The 17758-nt window shown below is 42.5% G+C and overlaps 1 protein-coding gene across 4 annotated transcripts in view; it reads left to right on the forward strand.

The window, feature by feature from the left end:
• Window positions 1-17758, forward strand: part of LOC125232511 (serine/threonine-protein phosphatase 2A 56 kDa regulatory subunit gamma isoform) — a 96140-nt gene that overhangs the window by 53969 nt on the left and 24413 nt on the right. The window contains exon 1 of one of the 4 annotated variants that reach the window (XM_048138207.1): window positions 10770-11488. The exons of the other annotated variants lie outside the window; for them this stretch is intronic. Coding sequence (XP_047994164.1) covers window positions 11140-11488 — 349 coding nt within the window. The 5' untranslated portion in view covers window positions 10770-11139. Of the gene's footprint in view, window positions 1-10769; window positions 11489-17758 lie in introns of those variants that run through there. 4 annotated transcript variants of the gene reach the window in all.

Genomic DNA, 17758 nt, shown 5'->3' on the forward strand with positions numbered 1-17758 from the left:
CGCTCCCGGATACTCCCGATACAGTTTTAAATTCCTTAGCAGCATCATGGAGATATGAAGATTTCCAACAAATTGATATCAATTTTGGGCAGGGCTTACTTCGAGTTACGTAGAGTTTATTATTCTGAGTCAGGAAATGCCGATCCCAACATTTTAGCCAGCGTTCCCACTTAAGCGTCGCGTGTCTCGGGGCGCGCAACGGACGTCCGCGCCACGCCACCTGAGTGTAATTCAAAAAACGTCTCCTCAGTACATTTTGTATAGGAAGGACGTAAGACGCGCCCCAGGTGGCGTGGCGGCGGCGTGGCGCGCGCCGCGCCGCTTAGCGGCGCGTCTTACGTCCTTCCTATACAAAATGTACTGAGGAGACGTTTTTTGAATTACACTCAGGTGGCGTGGCGCGGACGTCCGTTGCGCGCCCCGAGACACGCATCGCTCTGATGTGGTCGATCCCTTAGACTACGAAATGATTTGATTGGTCGAAGTCCTTAAACTGTTAATACCTATTTGGAAGCCTATAACAGCTACGAATACGAAAACCTATAACTTTAGCTAACTCACGACACAACAAGCACATTGTTACGAATGCCATCTGACTCTGTAAAGTCAATATGAAACTTCTAGAATCTAATTCTGTTTACTCATGTCAATCAAATATGTTTACGTAAATATCAGTCATCGAGACAAATATACATTGGCTAATAAAATGTCCCCGGGGCCTGGACTAATCCATAATAACAACCGCTTTCACAACAGAAGCGAAATCAGGACAATAACGATAAAAGCCTGTTGACAACTAGTACAATGATAGGTATACTTTATGCCTAGGTCTAAATCGTGTTTTCCATCTCGCTACGTTGTGGCCTCATGAAGAGGTAGAGGTTGTTTATTTTATGGAATAAACCTTGACATAATACATATATTACTTATTTGGTTATTCTGAAGATTTAACCACAACCAAAATACTATTCAAATAGGTTTACGAGTAGATTGCAAGTTTAGCCTAATAATGTTAATTTTTGAGCTTTGGTTTCCGGCGATTTCCTCTATTTTATTATAGCTGCAGTGTAGAAAGCTAATACGGCTTAATCTCTTTAAAGTGGTCAGTATAGGCCATGAGAAATGTAATTATTAGATAACTTTGGCCCGCAACGCAACAGATGCTCTCGTTAAACGCTCGTTGACAGTTGTAAATTGTAATGGCTCTGACTGTCATCGCAAGCAAATAAATTAATTCTATGCCTAGGTTAATTTATCGCCCGTATAAGGCTTAACATGTTCACAAAGCGTTTAAAACAAAGGGGGGCGTTGTAAAAACAAGCCCTTAACCTTATCGTTTCCGTTTTATTCTAGAAATCGAAATAACACGGGAAAGTGTAATCTTGCGGCAATCGGTACCTACATTCAGTATAAAGCTAGAGTATCCGTGCCAACAGGCAATATATGCCAAACACCTGCGGGATATAGGTCAGTGGGACTGCTCGAACGAACTCTGACCTATGCCTGTGTAACATACAGCTTAAGCTCTTAAATGTAGTGTGAGAAATTTTGAGAGGACTAAGTATTAGTACCATTAAACTCATGATATTAAATTACCTCCTTTAGTAATTCAACAGGAGAAATTCATTTGCAAAAAAATAACAAACGGAATTGAAAAAGCAATCTTGCAAAGGTCTACCAAATTGTCAAGTTACCATTTGGAAGAAGAAGATAAACGAAACAACTTATCTACGTAAACTGCAAGACAAAATATATTCACCGAAATAGCAATTAAACCTCAAAACATGTACGGTCAATTTGAATCATGGGCATAGATCTAGAACCCTGTCTTATTTACACCGTGTGCTATTTCCCATAGAAGTCCCATTGATGTTTATTGTGCAAAGGTTCTACCGTGACCTAGGATTTAAATGAGTTGACTGTTCGCCAGTACGGTCGCCCCACACATCGCTGGCGACTCTAATCAGTAATCCCCCTTATCTTACAGTAGTATCTTACCTTGCGGGCTTCTGTGTAACATCGTCTTATGTTGTTTGACAAGGATATTAGGATACTCATACTCAAGCCCCGGGGAATATCAATGTGTAGTTAATGACAGTAACCTGGCAGGCAAACATGGTCGCGCGATAAATGATAAAACATCAGGCCGTCCCTATCGCACTATTTGTAAGTGCAATAGGGACGGCCTGATGTTTTTTCATTTATCGCGTGACCATGCTTATACGCCTGAGCTCTGTGTATATAAACTATACAGCTTGATTAGCCAATTTATTAACACCCCATCAACCTCATTTCGTACTAATGTTGATAAAAATTACAGATGATTCGGTATATCCATGTGATTGGCCGATTACTTTTACAGAGTGCGTTAGGTTTCGTTAGGTTGTAGTTGTCAATCTTATTATGAGATTCTTAGTATTTTGTCCCTAATCTCATTAAAAAAAATAAAAAAGAAACTAGTAAGGTAAAAGGCTCGACTAAGTAGTAGAGACAAACCAAACTAAGGTGGCAGCAATAGCACAGCATAGTTATGTGTAAACACTAGCTTTTACCCGCGGCTTCGCCCGCGTAATAAAAGTATTGTTATTGAAACGTTTACAAAAAATAAGATTTTCATTTGGATCCGTAGGTTTCTTTGTAGGTACATCTGTCCGCGATTATTTCGATTAAGGTAAAGCGGGGCAATTCTCGACTGGGGGGCCATTGTAACTAATCTATTTGCTGTACGATCCGGTTTTGGCTGACTGTACCTTACACATATTACTATTGTTTTTAAAGAAATTTTCGCAATGATTATAGAATTGTTACACAGCGACCACAACGTAGGTAGTAGGTACGAATATGTATGTATTTTACCTATATAAATATTTATACTGGGGAAACTTCATACAACCCACATAGCCAGTATCTCGACGCTATGGTCGGTAGGGTAAAAAGTACTTCCTTGCATTATCCCTTACATTTTTTTCCATTTTGCTTATACTTATTACAAACGTAAACATATAAAAGGCAAGCAAAACAACGATCTTCTTACAGCACATTGTAATAGTTATTACGGATGCAGGATACTCGCCGATGCCTACATACTAATCCCTTCCCACTGAGCCACCTGCATTTTACACTGCCTAGATATCGATTGCCGACCGATTATTCTGACCCCAATCCCTATCTTATCCCTATCTCTATCTTTGTCCCCATCTCCGCCCCTATCCCTATTCCGTCCCCGTCCCCTATTTCTATCCCTATCCCTATCCCTATCCCGATCCCTATCCCTATCCCTATCCCTATCCCGATCCCGATCCCGATCCCTATCCCTATCCCTATCCCTATCCCTATCCATTGCACCACAACAGGGGAGAAGGTATTTCACTTCCGCCTCGTTAGATTTTAAAAACGTTGTATTTATCGTGATCAGCGACCCGATAAACCATAAAAACGATACCCATATTGATTTTTTACTTTATCGCCCCCTTTTCACCCTTTTAGGGGTTAAATTTTCAAAAAACCTGAAACACGTAGTCAGTCATATGTCTTAAGGAATCTTCCTGTGAAGTTTCGAATAAAATAGTCAAACTAATTTTGTTTCCCCATACAAACTTTGAACCCCCATTTGACCCCCTTAGGAGGTGAATTTTGGAAAATCCTTTCTTAGTGCTCCTCTACACTATATAAGGAATCTACGTGCCAAATTTGAAATCTCTAGGACCAGCGGTTTGGGCTGTGCGTTGATTTAAGTCAGTCAGTCAGTCACTCAGGACTTTGCCGTTTATATATATAGATAGCTTTTACCCGCGGCTTCGCCCGCGTAATAAAAGTATTGTTATTGAAACGTTTACAAAAAATAAGATTTTCATTTGGATCCGTAGGTTTCTTTGTAGGTACATCTGTCCGCGATTATTTCGATTAAGGTAAAGCGGGGCAATTCTCGACTGGGGGCCATTGTAACTAATCTATTTGCTGTACGATCCGGTTTTGGCTGACTGTACCTTACACATATTACTATTGTTTTTAAAGAAATTTTCGCAATGATTATAGAATTGTTACACAGCGACCGCAACGTAGGTAGTAGGTACGAATATGTATGTATTTTACCTATATAAATATTTATACTTATAATTTCATTAGCATTACAATACGTGCAGTCTGTAGTCTGTGCAATAAAATCACTGCTTAGCTTATTCAAGCTGTCGCGTGAAGGTTTTATCCGTATGGTAAGCGACAAAGACTTAAACATTTTTAGTATACCGGAGATAAAAACAGGGTTCTACAAACGTAATTATAGGAATTGGCCATGCAAATCGCAACGGGTTCTCGTTCTTACACTTTGAAACGTCTAACGGAACGGTCATCACACATCGTTGGCTGCAGATTAGTAATTTCCCTATCTCCGAGCCTTGCGGGCTTCTGTGTGTTTGACTAGGAGCCCTGGGGACATATCACATACCTAATAGAACACGCACAGTAATAGCTTAGTGTTCTATTGGTTGAACACAGAAAGAAACATCGTGTATAGATCTAGACCAGTGGCATATTTCACCACAGTGACATTGACACTAGACACTGACAGTGACAATGCCTATTTCTGGGTTGATTATCATTTTTATACTCCAGAGTCAATATTTCCTTGTTGAACAGGCAATGAACGGTAAAGTGTCACTGTCGGGTGACAATTGTCAGTATTGTGAAATAGGCCACTGGTAGAATTCAGTGCATCACACATACACTATACTTACAGGACAGGAGTAAATATTACAAAACTATGAATACTGCGGAGTCCGAAATTGCTTAGCAATACAATACCAATACATTTTTAAAACCTTATTTCAATAATATAGAATAGAATAGAATAAACATTTATTCGTGAACACAGACAAGACTTGTACACATAATAACAACAAGACAGAAAGAAATGAAGTGCCACGAAATGGCATCATCTCAGCGTGTTGCTAGTGACTTCCAGCGCTGAACTTCCGATGAGACCATCAAGTGAGAAAGATAAAAAAAGTGAGAATATCTGGTCCAACTAAAGGTTATTTAAGTATTTGCTTTTCGTACTTAACTATTTACAAGGGGCATCGACTTATACATTAGTTGATTGATGCTCCGCTTATGACTAGGCAGTAAATATCATAATTATCATAAACCATTAATATCGAATTTTTGTTTACGCGTTGCTATGTGGTAAGTAGGTACTAAGCAGGTATCGGTTATTTATGATTCTGCGAAGGACACACAAAAGCGTAAACGTGTGCCTCTCGTATATTAGACACGTTTGAAATCTTAAAACAAACGTAAATAGACGAATCAGCATCCCTGTAAGTCACAAAACGGTGACAACCAAATTTTTTGTAAGATATGAATCCATGCATACTAATATTATAAATGGGAAAGTGTGTGTGTCTGTTTGTTTGTCCGTCTTTCGCGGCAAAACGGAGCTACGAATTGACGTGACTTTTTTAAGAGGAGATAGTTGAAGGGATGGAGAGTGACATAGGCTTCTTTTTGTCTCTTTCTAACGCGAGCGAAGCCGCAAAACCTAATCACAAAATTAAAATTTTGGAAAAAAAAACCCTGACATAGTGGACCGATTTTCATGAAACATGGCTAAGAATACTCCCGACTAATTCAGCTTTCAAACAAAAAAAAACTAAATCTAAATCAGTTCATCCGTTCGGGAGCTACGATGCCACAGACAGACACATCAAACTTATAATGCCTATAGCATCGTCAAGCATTAAGTATACCGAAATATAATGTAGGTATTACCCGTTTTCGTACATAATACGAGTATTATAAATAGCATGAAATCAATTCATATTTGAACTTCAGACATTCTTTTGATTAACAGACGGAAAATATGACCCTATCCAAAACGCAGACAGTGATTCCGGGAAAACCTCCAGAAAAGGGGATGCTAACCCGCCTACTATCGTAAAAATATGGATAGTATAGCTCCTATTCTGATTGCCTTACGCACTCTCGAGTTTCAAAATCTCAGAGCACCAGTTTATGCCTGACCTTTAAAGTCCTGTAAACACCTAAATGGAAGTCAGGTACGTACATTGGTGGAAGTAAAGAGGGTACTCGTCATGCAAAGGGAACATGCCCAGACGGGGGCGACTTCCTAGAAACGACATCAGGGGCAAACTTTGTTTGGGCGGGGTGCGTGCGCCATCGAAGTTGAAACGTCTTAACAGAAATACGGATCGACAAGGGTAAAAACTTCGATACGAACTCCATTAAATTTTATATTCTATTTATTCAGTCAGATTAACTAAAACGTCACTTGTCACGAATAAATGATTTCTATTTCTAAAATAACCGTTAAGATCTGCGGCCAAATGTCAAAACCATCTTCACAGCCGGCCCAGCCGAAATGATAAACGCCAGACATCGATCAAAACGCAGTTTGGCTCTGTCGCGCCAATACGGAAGAGCGACAGAGATAGGTAGCTACGATAACGACATTATCGTAAGAGTTTGTGCATTTGGCTATGTACCCAAATTTGGAACCAATGGTTTAATAATGTCTTTTGAGGGTTGAGTCAGTCAGTTTGCATTCCTCTCAAATGTAGGTACTTGCTCTATCCTTAGGCAGTCCAACTTGATAAGGCAGCAAGACAATCTTCAGGGCTTATCTGTCGAGTACACTTGTACATCATACGCTGTTTTGTTTCTAAAGGCGGTGCCAGACGCACCGCTGTACAAGATTATCGATCGCTTTAATTGCGCACAAATTGTCTGAGGAAGTGAATGCTTGGTGACAGGTGAGGTGGGTAATGGAATTATGAGGGGCTGTGACTCATTTTGTTTGGCTTGGGTAATTTAGGGCTTTACCCAATTCGAATAGGCGAAAACATAACATATTTATATGGAAAGGCAATAATTACGATCGGAAATAGAACCGTTCGCTTTCATACCCTGTATTGGCGACAAATGTATGCGATACATGTGTTTACATGTTTGCTTATTTTGTTCTTGGTCATATCGATTTTCATATTTGTGACGTTATCTGGGTAAAGGAGCCTTATTGTCGATGGCGCTTACGGCGTTATGAGCGATGTTCGTATACAAATACGACGCCGCAGGACGTAAGCGCCATCGGCAATAAGGTCCCTTTACCCAGATAGCGTCACATTTGTGGGGCGCCACCTATTATGATTGACACATGACTTTTACCACTGGCTGGCAACGGTTGCCCAGACGGTTCTGGTAGGTCATGGTTACCTGTATTGTTAATTATAATAATTCTTGTATGTATTCCTAATTCTTCTGCTACATCTCCTTTCAAAATGTCCGTATTATACTGTTGTTTAGTCTCTTGTGAGTGTCACCTACATTCTAAAAGAGGTCGACCTTAACAACCATTGCAATGTTATTTTAGTAAGTTTTCCTGTAGCATAATGTGCATTCTGCACCATTCTTTATTACTTATACAAAACACCGGATGTTTTTCCTAATCTTATGCAACCACCATTTGCAATTCAATAAATCATAGTCTATTCTGTTCTTAATACTTTTTGCAATGTTTGCATCATATCTTTACTCGCTAATCAATGCTTATCATATCTTTACTCGCTAATCAATGCTTACTTCTATTTCTGATATTTATAAATATTAGTGGGTATAACCTACCAACCTCCGCCTGGTTCTTCTATATATGGGAAAATATTTATGGGAAAGGAATGTTACCAAAACTTGGGTTCTCCTACCGACAGACATCTGTAAATTCATAAATGTAGATAATTGTGTTAACTATTTCGCTTAAACCGGTGGACTGATTAAGATACTTTGGAAAAAAACAAGAATAAAATAAAATTAGTATCTGTTACGCAAATAATAATAATATTACATAGTGCGTAAGACGCGAGTTGGTACAGTGGCTTAACGGCCACTGGGTGGCTAGCCGAATGGCACAATCGCTCACGAAACGCTCACGAAACGAAGCGCTAGTAGATATCTATCTCTATCGCGCTTGCGTATTGGCGCGACAGAGCCAGCGGCGTATCGCTTTCGTTTGGCGTCGGAGAAATGCCATTCGGCTACGGGGCCTGGGCAGAAAGCGGTGTACACCTCTCTACACCCAGTTCTCACACCGGTGTTGATCTTGAGCCATCTTGGATGTCGCTTTTTGTGGGGGCCCATCTTGTGGGGACGAGTCACCGTCTGTCAGAAATAAAATTGGATACCGTTTTATTAGGCAGGCGTCCGGTTTTTTATCCCATAGCCCAGTATTTAGCCCATCACTTTCATCGAATAGCCCAGTTCATTTTAGATTCCATTAACTCTCAAATAGTCCTTACACCCTGGCGGGTGTTGCCTCTGCGTGTGTCCCATGATGCGGGCAAGGGCAGCATCCGCTCGGTGTACCCCTTACATTTCATTAAAGTGTCAAAAGGGCCTCTACGCGTTGGCTTCGGCCCCGCGCACGCCTCCCAAAGGTCCGGAACACCAGTGTTCCGTGATAGGAAAGACATACAAATAAATATTACATAGTATACACATCAGCTGACATGTATAAATAAAGGTCGTCTGATAGAGATCGTTTTCATCGATACTTACGGCAGTCTGTTGTTTTCTAATCTTTTTTTTAGGGTTCCGTAGTCAACTAGGAACCCGTATATGCGTGCGTATATATGATGTGTGTGTGTGTGTGTGTGTGTGTGTGTGTGTGTGTGTGTGTGTGTGTGTGTGTGCGTGCGTGCGTGCGTGCGTGCGTGCGTGCGTGCGTGCGTGTAGGACACACACTAACTTTTGAACTATATGTTTAAATAATATGAAAAAAAAAAAAACACAAAAGTAGAACTTAGAACGGAAACTACGGCACCCTACACTGAGCGTGGCCCGACACGCTCTTGGCCGGTTTTTTCAGTACCTATCGAATTGTTATTTCGATGATTATTATTTTGTGCGGGGATAAGGTCATGGACTGAAGCCAGTATCTAGCCAAAAAGTAAGTAAACAAAAACAACCTGTATATTTGCAACAGGCATTGTTTTGAATAGTTGAGCTCGTTAAAATGACACGACGGCTCCTATTACGGCCGAGTGGAGACAGTAAACATTGTATCGCATAATATTTATGCCGTGTTTATTCGAAGGTTAGGGTATTAGGTACCTGTTTAGTGCTCACTGATTTATTTTAATTAAATATTGGAGTTAGACTCTTTTGAGACTTCTTTGTGAGAAATGGGTTTGTGATGTGGTGACAGTTATAATCTTATGATCATTTAATGCACGTTATAGTGTGGAAAACTTGATACTCGTGTAAGTTACTGAGTCTGACACAATTAATTATTGATACTTAGTCTGGTTGTGTGTCCTACCTACGGCTGGAAGGCAGCCATCTACCTTTCTAATTCTTTCCATGCTGAGTAAAAGATCTCGCCCATCCCGTTGAAATGCATCCAAGTCCCGACATTTTTCAAGGTTTGCCTTATTTTTTTCATCATTATCATCTTGTGATCCCGTGTCGGTGGAGTAATTTCCATGTGTGTCGGTCTTAGCTACCTTCAACTTGACAATCTGATAAGGCACGTCGACGTTAATTCTTTCTTTTATTTGACACATGTACGCTCTCCTTAGTTTTCACTTCTCCCTCTTTGCTTCAATTCTTCCTTCTATGATGTTTTTGATAAATTCGTAGAAGGTGACAACTCACGTATCTAAATATATAAAAGAAGAAACTGACTGACTGACTGACATATCAACGCACAGCCGAAATCGCTGGTCCTAGAAATTCCAAATTTGGCACGTAGGTTTTTATAAGGTGTAGAGGAGCACTAAGAAAGGATTTTTCAAAATTCACCTCCTAAGGGGGGTGAAATGGGGTCTAAAGTTTTTATGGGATAACAAGATTAGATTAGTATGCGGGCAAAGCCGCGGAAAAAAGCTAGTTATTCATAAATAATGGAAAACGCATTTCAACATAATCACGTGAAAAGCGTAAATTGAATTTATTTCATCCAAAATACAGGGCTCGGAATTTATAAACGTATTTTGCATATATTTGATGATAATGCGTCGGTTTCGGGTAATCAGTGGAGTGGTGGATAAGCACGGGGGTGTAAAGGCGATCGGGTGGATGCGTCCAACCCGCTTTGGGGTGGTACTAATCATGACGTGAATTATAACGGTTATTTTGCGGTTCGTATTTCCAAATATGGACTTCTTATAAAAGATATGTACCTCTTCATAGGATTTTGGCAATTTAATATCAACTTATAAATAACTCTACATCGTTTTTTTCGTCGGGTACGTTTTCCTTTTAAGACACTTGTCCTAATACACTTGCCCTTTTTAAGCTGGTTTTACTGTTGTTGCACTGCATATGTATTTGGTAATTGTATCTGCCAGTTTCGTGTAATCAGTGGAATGGTGTGGATAAGCATGGGGTGTAAAGGCGATCGGGTGGATGCGTCCTGACCCGCGGCTAACCGAATTAGGGGTGACGCCGATCGTGACTAATTAACATACTTAGGTATATTTGCTGGAAGTACATATTTAAACACTATTTTTTTGGATTTATTTTGTAAGTACATAATATGTATTTTATATTACAAACACGTTATTTTTCGAAAGTGTTGTAGTGTTTTTTGTCTCTTTAGTTTCTGTAAATAGCGTCTTCTTATTTAGTGAATACACATAATTACTTATAAAAAAATTATTTTATTCTCACCTTCATTATTCAGGTTGATTATAAATTCAAATTTACAGAGTGTAAAAATATCATGTTCATTGTTAGACCGTCCTATAATATGTATCTCAGAAACAACACGTATTAGTAACAATGTTTGAATAGGTTTGCGTTGAAGCGAAATTACGGGCTCGTTGAAGCGCACAGTAATTTGAGATGCACTTCCTCTTCATCCTTCTGAGAAGCGATTATGTAAATCGCGTGCGACACGAGACGACAGCCCTAGCGCGTACACTCCTACCTACGGACCTATTAAGTTGTATCGGCACAATAGTGTCGTAGTGTGATAGGTCTTTATGGACGGGAAGGCAGTATAGAGCGGCGATAGGTGCGCGCGCAGGGCGGCGGGCGCGGCGCGCCGTCAGTCCGGCCGCCCCCGCCGCTCGCTCCGGTCCCGGCGCCGCCGGGTGCTGTGCCGGATGCCGCTGCCGGCCGCCGCCTGCGATGGTCCACGCCGGGCCGGTGCGCGCTCCTACCCGCGCTATGTTCACCGCCGCTGAGACCAAGCCGCGCCGCGCCGTCTCCCCGCTCGGTATCCCTAAATCCCCTTCGTTCCATTCGGGACTCGATCTGGTCGCTAGCCAGACTACCAAGCGCTCCGAGAGCGTATCCGACGTAGCTCGTGCGTTCCGTTTTGCGCTGTTCTCCGGAGGCATGGAGGCCCCGGGTCCGCCGCAGAAGGCGCCGTCGCCGCCGGGCGCGCGCAGCCCGCCCGCGGCTGCGATCACGCCCGAGCGGCTCGCCGTGCCCGCTGATAAAGAGAGCCTCATGGTTCAATTGCCCATTCTTAAAGGTTCGTCGATCTCATCTTGACAATCAATGTTTACAAATCGCTTTAGCCCGCTACCGAGATAAATAAACGTTTGTAAACGGCTGAGATTAGCTTAAACATAAACGAATTTTCATTACAAAATGCCGCAAGCATCTACAAATTGGGTACAAACATGCGTCACTGTAATCGTAACCGCTAGCCGGCACAACATGCGTACCCAAACTCGCCAACGCCTTAGCCTTGAAGAGGTCAGCCACGGCTGATGTGTTCGTCCATATACCTACGCCACTAAATGGCGAAAATGCCGCAGAAATATATCGACCCGCTGTCCGGCCGGCCCATTAAGTATGCCATGGGAAAATGGAATGCGTCCTTGCTGGCCTGCAGTCGGTTCCCATTGACATTATTCATGGGCCGATAGCTGCTAAAAATAAAGGTTGTGTGTCGATGTCGCTAACGTGCCTTAATGATCGTAATTAGTTTGCTAAGGTTATGTGCTCGATGCAGGGAGGTAAATGTGTTAGTGATTGAAATAATGTTGTCTGGAAAATTTTGAAGTTTCAGACTCACACAGACAGAAACACTCTTTTAATGTAGAGAGGTTTACAGTAGCCAACAAAGCGATTACCAAGAAATGTAAATACACTTGATACGTATTTGAAAATTGGAAAACACTTCCCTCCTTTCACTCGTGAAAGGTCTAATCCCTTTCACGGTACCTTTATCTAGTTTAGGTACTTCCAAAAAAATCCTTCATAAAGGGTACCTAAATCTCATGAGGCTCTACGAATGTTTTTTTTTTTGCTTACTTATTATGCGTCAATCCGTTTCCCCGTGCTTTTACACAAATTGAGACAACATTTTCAATGTAACTGCAACGCCTACTTAATGTAATATGAAAATAGAGTAGGCATTGTCCCTTGTCGCCCACGGTGCATTGGTTGGCAATAACACCCACGAACCCAGTAGCCACCCCTACGCCCTTACGAATAAACAAAAACATTTTACCTGTGCCCCTACTATAAATATTAGAATGCGTTAGTCGATAGAGTAAATGACACGGAATATGTGTACAGTTTTAGGTTGTATAACCTTTAGAGACTCAAAGTGATTTTCTGATGTCTCTCAATAAAATGAAGGCCTTTTCCGTACATTTTACGCAATCGCTATATCGAAAAAAAAAGAAGATAAAAGACATTTATTCATGACGCTCACAAACACGTACGTACATGTACACAAGAAAAGAACAAAAAAAAATCGCTAGCGTCACTGAAACAAGCAGTTTCATGTGCTTTAGGTACTTACCCCTTTGGCAAATTCAGGCGTAAAGTTAATATGTATATATTATGTTTTACGGTATAAAGTAATGTATTCTCATCATCATCATCATTTATTTAAGAGTTGGACTCCATGTGTGCCAATCTTCTGCCTTCATTTTTACTTCCTGAAATTCCTGATACGACACGACGTTGTGACTCTTTGCTTTTTTATCTCATATAAGCTCTTTTTGGTCTCCCCTTTGCCTCTTTCCTTCGATTCTTCCTTTTATTATGTTTTTAATGAATTCGTCGAGTCGTAGCAGGTGCCCAAGCAATTTTCTGCTATTTATAGTTTTCAGCAAATTTCTTCTAAAACGGCAAAATTCATTGTCTGTACCCACACAACGCGCGGCGCGAGTTTACAATCAATGTTTATGTATTGATGATGTGAATATCGAACAGATGCTAGTGCGACCCCATTGTTCACGTTGTTTAGTTTATATTTGATATTTCACAAATTTTCTATAAAGTTTACCTAAGGCTCGTTTTGTTTAACCTGTGGGGAAAAACTGTTTGCTTCGGCATTTTCGGCTAGAGATCGAATAATTGTTAGGGTTGGAACAACCTGACGTCCCTTTGCGTGCACAACCACAGTTAATGATTTGATAAACCCTAAAATCCCTAAATATTCTAAAGGGCCATGCATTTGAAAGGGAAACCACAGTTTTGGGGAGGTTTTCTTTCTGTAAAGTAGTACTATTATTTGTTTTGTACGAGTTTAACTTTATTTTGCCTTCTTTTGAAGTCGATGATAACGTGATGTCCTCGTCTGACTTTGGTTCGAATGTTGACAGCGAATAACGATTTTTGGCCGATTGAATCGGCAACAGCTGATCGATGTGTCGTTTCCACTCGTGTCCGTCGGAGAGACGTACTCTATAAGTGAGCGGATCTTGACGCTCTGTGACGACTGCCTCGGCCCACTTACCAGACTGCCGGCGGTAGTCGCGTGCCAGCACCGCGTCCCCGGGCTGCACGTGCCGCTCGGCGCCCGGCCGATGCTGGCCAGCCCGCTCCTGCGCCAGATTTACTAGCTCGTCTCGTTCGAACGAGGGCAGGATTACATCCAGTCGTCCACGCAGCCGTCTGCCGATCAAGGCTTCTGCCGGGGTCACACCCGTTGTGCAATGCTGTGTGTTGCGGTACTGAAATAAAAACCTGCACATAGCTACCTCAATATCTGCCCCTTCGTGTAACGCTTTTTTCATCGCCCGCTTGGCGGCCTTGACGGCGTTTTCAGCGGCACCGTTTCCTGCAGCTCGGTAAGGGCTCGTTATTGTGTGTGTGATGAAATTCTTTTTTAAATATTCGGCAAACTCTGCCGAAGCGAACGGCGGCCCGCCATCACTTACAACTTGACTAGGAAGGCCAAATCGAGCGAACTGCTTTCTTAACTTGAGTATAGTCGCTGCGGCATTGGTACTAGCCATTTTTTGGACTTCCACCCATTTGCTATGGGCATCGACTGTCACCAAGTAATGTTTACCTTGAAACTCGGCGAAGTCGATGTGTAGCCGCTGCCATGGCCGCGCCGGGAAGCTCCAGGGGTGCAGCGTGGCGCGCGGCGGCGCGTCGCGCTGCTGGCGGCACGCACCACAAGCGCGGCACAGCGCCTCGATCTCGGCGTCCAATTGCGGCCAATATACGTACCCGCGTGCTAAATTTTTCATTTTTACCACGCCCAGGTGACCTTCATGCAACTCCATTAACACCTGTTGCCTTAATCCATCCGGTATGACCACCCGATGGTTGTATAAAATGCAACCCCTCTCTAATGTTAAATGGTCCTTCCTATGAAAATAAGGTTTCTCCTGCTCAGCTGTTACGCTTGCCGGCCAACCATTTCTGATATAATGGCATATATTATTTAAAACTGCGTCAGATTGCGTCCGTGACGCCACATCTCTCGCGCTGATAGGAAACGAATCCTCAACATAATTAATGTATGATATTGCCTCTACAGCCTTATCCTTATTACGCCGACAGGGCAGCGGTAACCTTGAAAGCGCATCTGCGTTACTATTATCATTGGACTTAACGAATTCAATCGCAAAATCGTAAGCTGCCAGCCTTGTCGCGTATCTCTGTAACCTACTAGCGGCCGTTTGAGGTAAACCTTGTTTTGAGCCAAATATGAACGTCAAAGGTTTGTGGTCCGTTTTTATAATGAAATGACGGCCATATAGGTACTGATGGTGTTTAATAACACCCGCGATTATTGCCAACGCCTCTTTATCTAATTGACTATACGCGCGCTCGGCCGCGGTCAGCGTGCGAGACGCGAAACATATGGGCCTCTCCGAACCGTCCGGGAAGCGGTGGGACAGTACGCTGCCGAGGCCGTAGGAGCTACTGTCCACGGCTAAAACTAACGGCAGCTCGGGGTCATAATGCACTAGCACGCCTCTGCCAGCCACAACATTTTTAACGTGTAAAAATGCTTTATTGCAATCTGTCGACCAAACCCAAGACACATCCTTACGTAGCAACCGGTGTAACGGATAAAGCGTTGAGCTAAGATTAGGTATAAACTTAGCGTAATAATTAATTAGCCCTAAGAATGATCGTAACTGCGTAATATCGTTCGGCGCAGGCGCCTCGACAATGGCTTTAATCTTCTCCGGGTCGGGGTGTAAGCCATGTTTATCTATAATAAACCCAACGTAAACAATGCTATCTTGCAAAAAAGAACATTTGTCTAATTTAATTCTGAGACCTACGTCGCGTAACCTCTCAAACAGCGCCGTCAGGTTGGCAATATGCTCGTCCCTGTCGCGCCCGGTGACCGCGATGTCGTCGAGGAACACTGCGACCCCCGCAGCCCCCTCAGCGTCTCCTCCATAAACTTCTGAAACTTTTCAGGAATACAACTCAAACCGAACGGAGTACGTCTATATACGAAAGTACCTATATGGGTAGTAATGGCAGTGAACGGTTGGGATTCCTCATCCAACAATAACTGTTGATACGCATTTGTAAGGTCAATCTTACTATATTGCTCGCCCCCACTCAAAGCGGCGAATAACTCCTCAATTCGTGGCAGCGGGTACGGATCTTGTACTAACTTTGGATTAACGGTCACTTTATAGTCTCCACAAATACGAATTTCGCCCGATTTTTTAATTACTGGTACAATCGGTGTGCCAAAATCTGAATGCTCGACTTTATAAATCGTACCCTCGGCCACGAGTCGCTCGAGTTCCCGCTCCACCGGCTTACGCAACGCTAGGGGCAATGACCTCGCCTTAATAAACACTGGATCAGTATTTGATAATTTAAGTGAAATTTTTTTTGTAGTACAAGTACCTAACCCTGGTGTGAATACGGTCGGAAACCTTTGCCGCAAATCATCCACTAAATTTATTTCCGATACATGCATAATTAAATCGTAAATTTCAACTATACTTATCTGTAAAAGTCTTAACCACGAACGGCCAAATATAGGGGGTCCCCCATTTTGAATTACCCAAAGCTTCAGGTTTTCCGACACATGTTCACCCAAAACACCTTTTACAATAATGTACCCAACAGGCTTTATTGGGGTTTTATTATAAGAATGAAAACACAAATCACTAACCTGCAATGGTTCGTTTTTAAAATACTGTTCATAAAAATCAGTATTAATAGCAGCAATCTTACTACCTGTATCCAGTTCAAAGGTCAACTTCACTCCATTCACCAACATCGGAACTAAATACGGCTTGTCACCTTTTCCACTGACTCTAAGGTTATAAAAATCGCACTCCGACTCATCTTCGCTGTCTAAATAATGATGTCCACCTCCCGGCGCCTTCCCGCTCGAGGTTCGAGGACCCGTTTTGCACATCGTCTTGAGATGGCCCTTCTGGCCACAACTGTCGCATGAGTAGTTTCTAAAACGACACCCGTCCGCCCGGTGCGGTCGGCCGCACCGCCAGCATGCGCGGCCAGGTACCGCGGCGCGCCTGCCGCTACCGCCGCCGCCGCCGCCGCTGACGCCGCCGCCGCCGCCGCTGACGCCGCCGCCGCCGCGCGGCGCGCGCGCGCCGCGCGCCTCCACGCGGTGCACCGCCTCGGCGGCGCCGTGCCCCGCGGTGGCCGCGCTAGCCCCGCCGCCCGAGCCGCTCGCTTGCGCGTGCCGCTCCGCCGCCTCGAGCGCCAACGCCAACTCCACCGCTCGTTTGTACGTCAACGTCGCCTCTGCGAATAAGCGGGACCTCATGTCCTCGTCCGATAACCCGGATACGAATTGATCCGTGTTAAGTACTTTTTATACATAAGTCACACGTCACGTAAAAGGTACGACTGTCGACAATCTTTAGATCAATCATTACAAATTTTCTGAAATTGGCTTTATATTTACCTTCAATTATGTACCTATTTAAAGACTTAAGTTAGGTACACATGCATTCATTTTCTCAATAAAAAAAATCCTTACTGCTCCAAAACTTCTGAATGTATTTACGTCTATCCAGAAATGTTTACCTGTACTATGGTGACGTCACACCCTTCGTTTAGTCTCATATTGGGTTTTCTATTAGGCACAATAAATATAATTGTGTTGTTATCTCACTTGGTAATCTCCGTGGACATTATTATAATGTATACTAAGTATTATTATTTCAAATGAAGTATTTAAGACGACGGAAGTGCTTAGACTAACAATCGCACTCAAATACATTTGCACATTTTAAATAGGAATTTATGTGTTACACACAGCATAACTTGGAACTAAGGAAATCATTTATACAAAATAATGTAAAACTCTTATCTATGCTTGGGGACATCCAGTATAGGTACCTACAGAATTATCTATGTCACATCTAAATAATCCATATCAGGTTTCCCAACTTAGAAGGATCATTATCAACTCAGAAGACCTTTCCATTTCAGATTGTAACAAAAATCTATTAAAGTACTTATTGCACGATTGAGTACACAAATATCTACAAGTTATTATGGCAAAAAATATTTACAAGCCATGACGTCACTA

The sequence above is a fragment of the Leguminivora glycinivorella genome, chromosome 13 (assembly GCF_023078275.1).
Source record: "Leguminivora glycinivorella isolate SPB_JAAS2020 chromosome 13, LegGlyc_1.1, whole genome shotgun sequence".
NCBI lineage: Eukaryota > Metazoa > Arthropoda > Insecta > Lepidoptera > Tortricidae > Leguminivora > Leguminivora glycinivorella.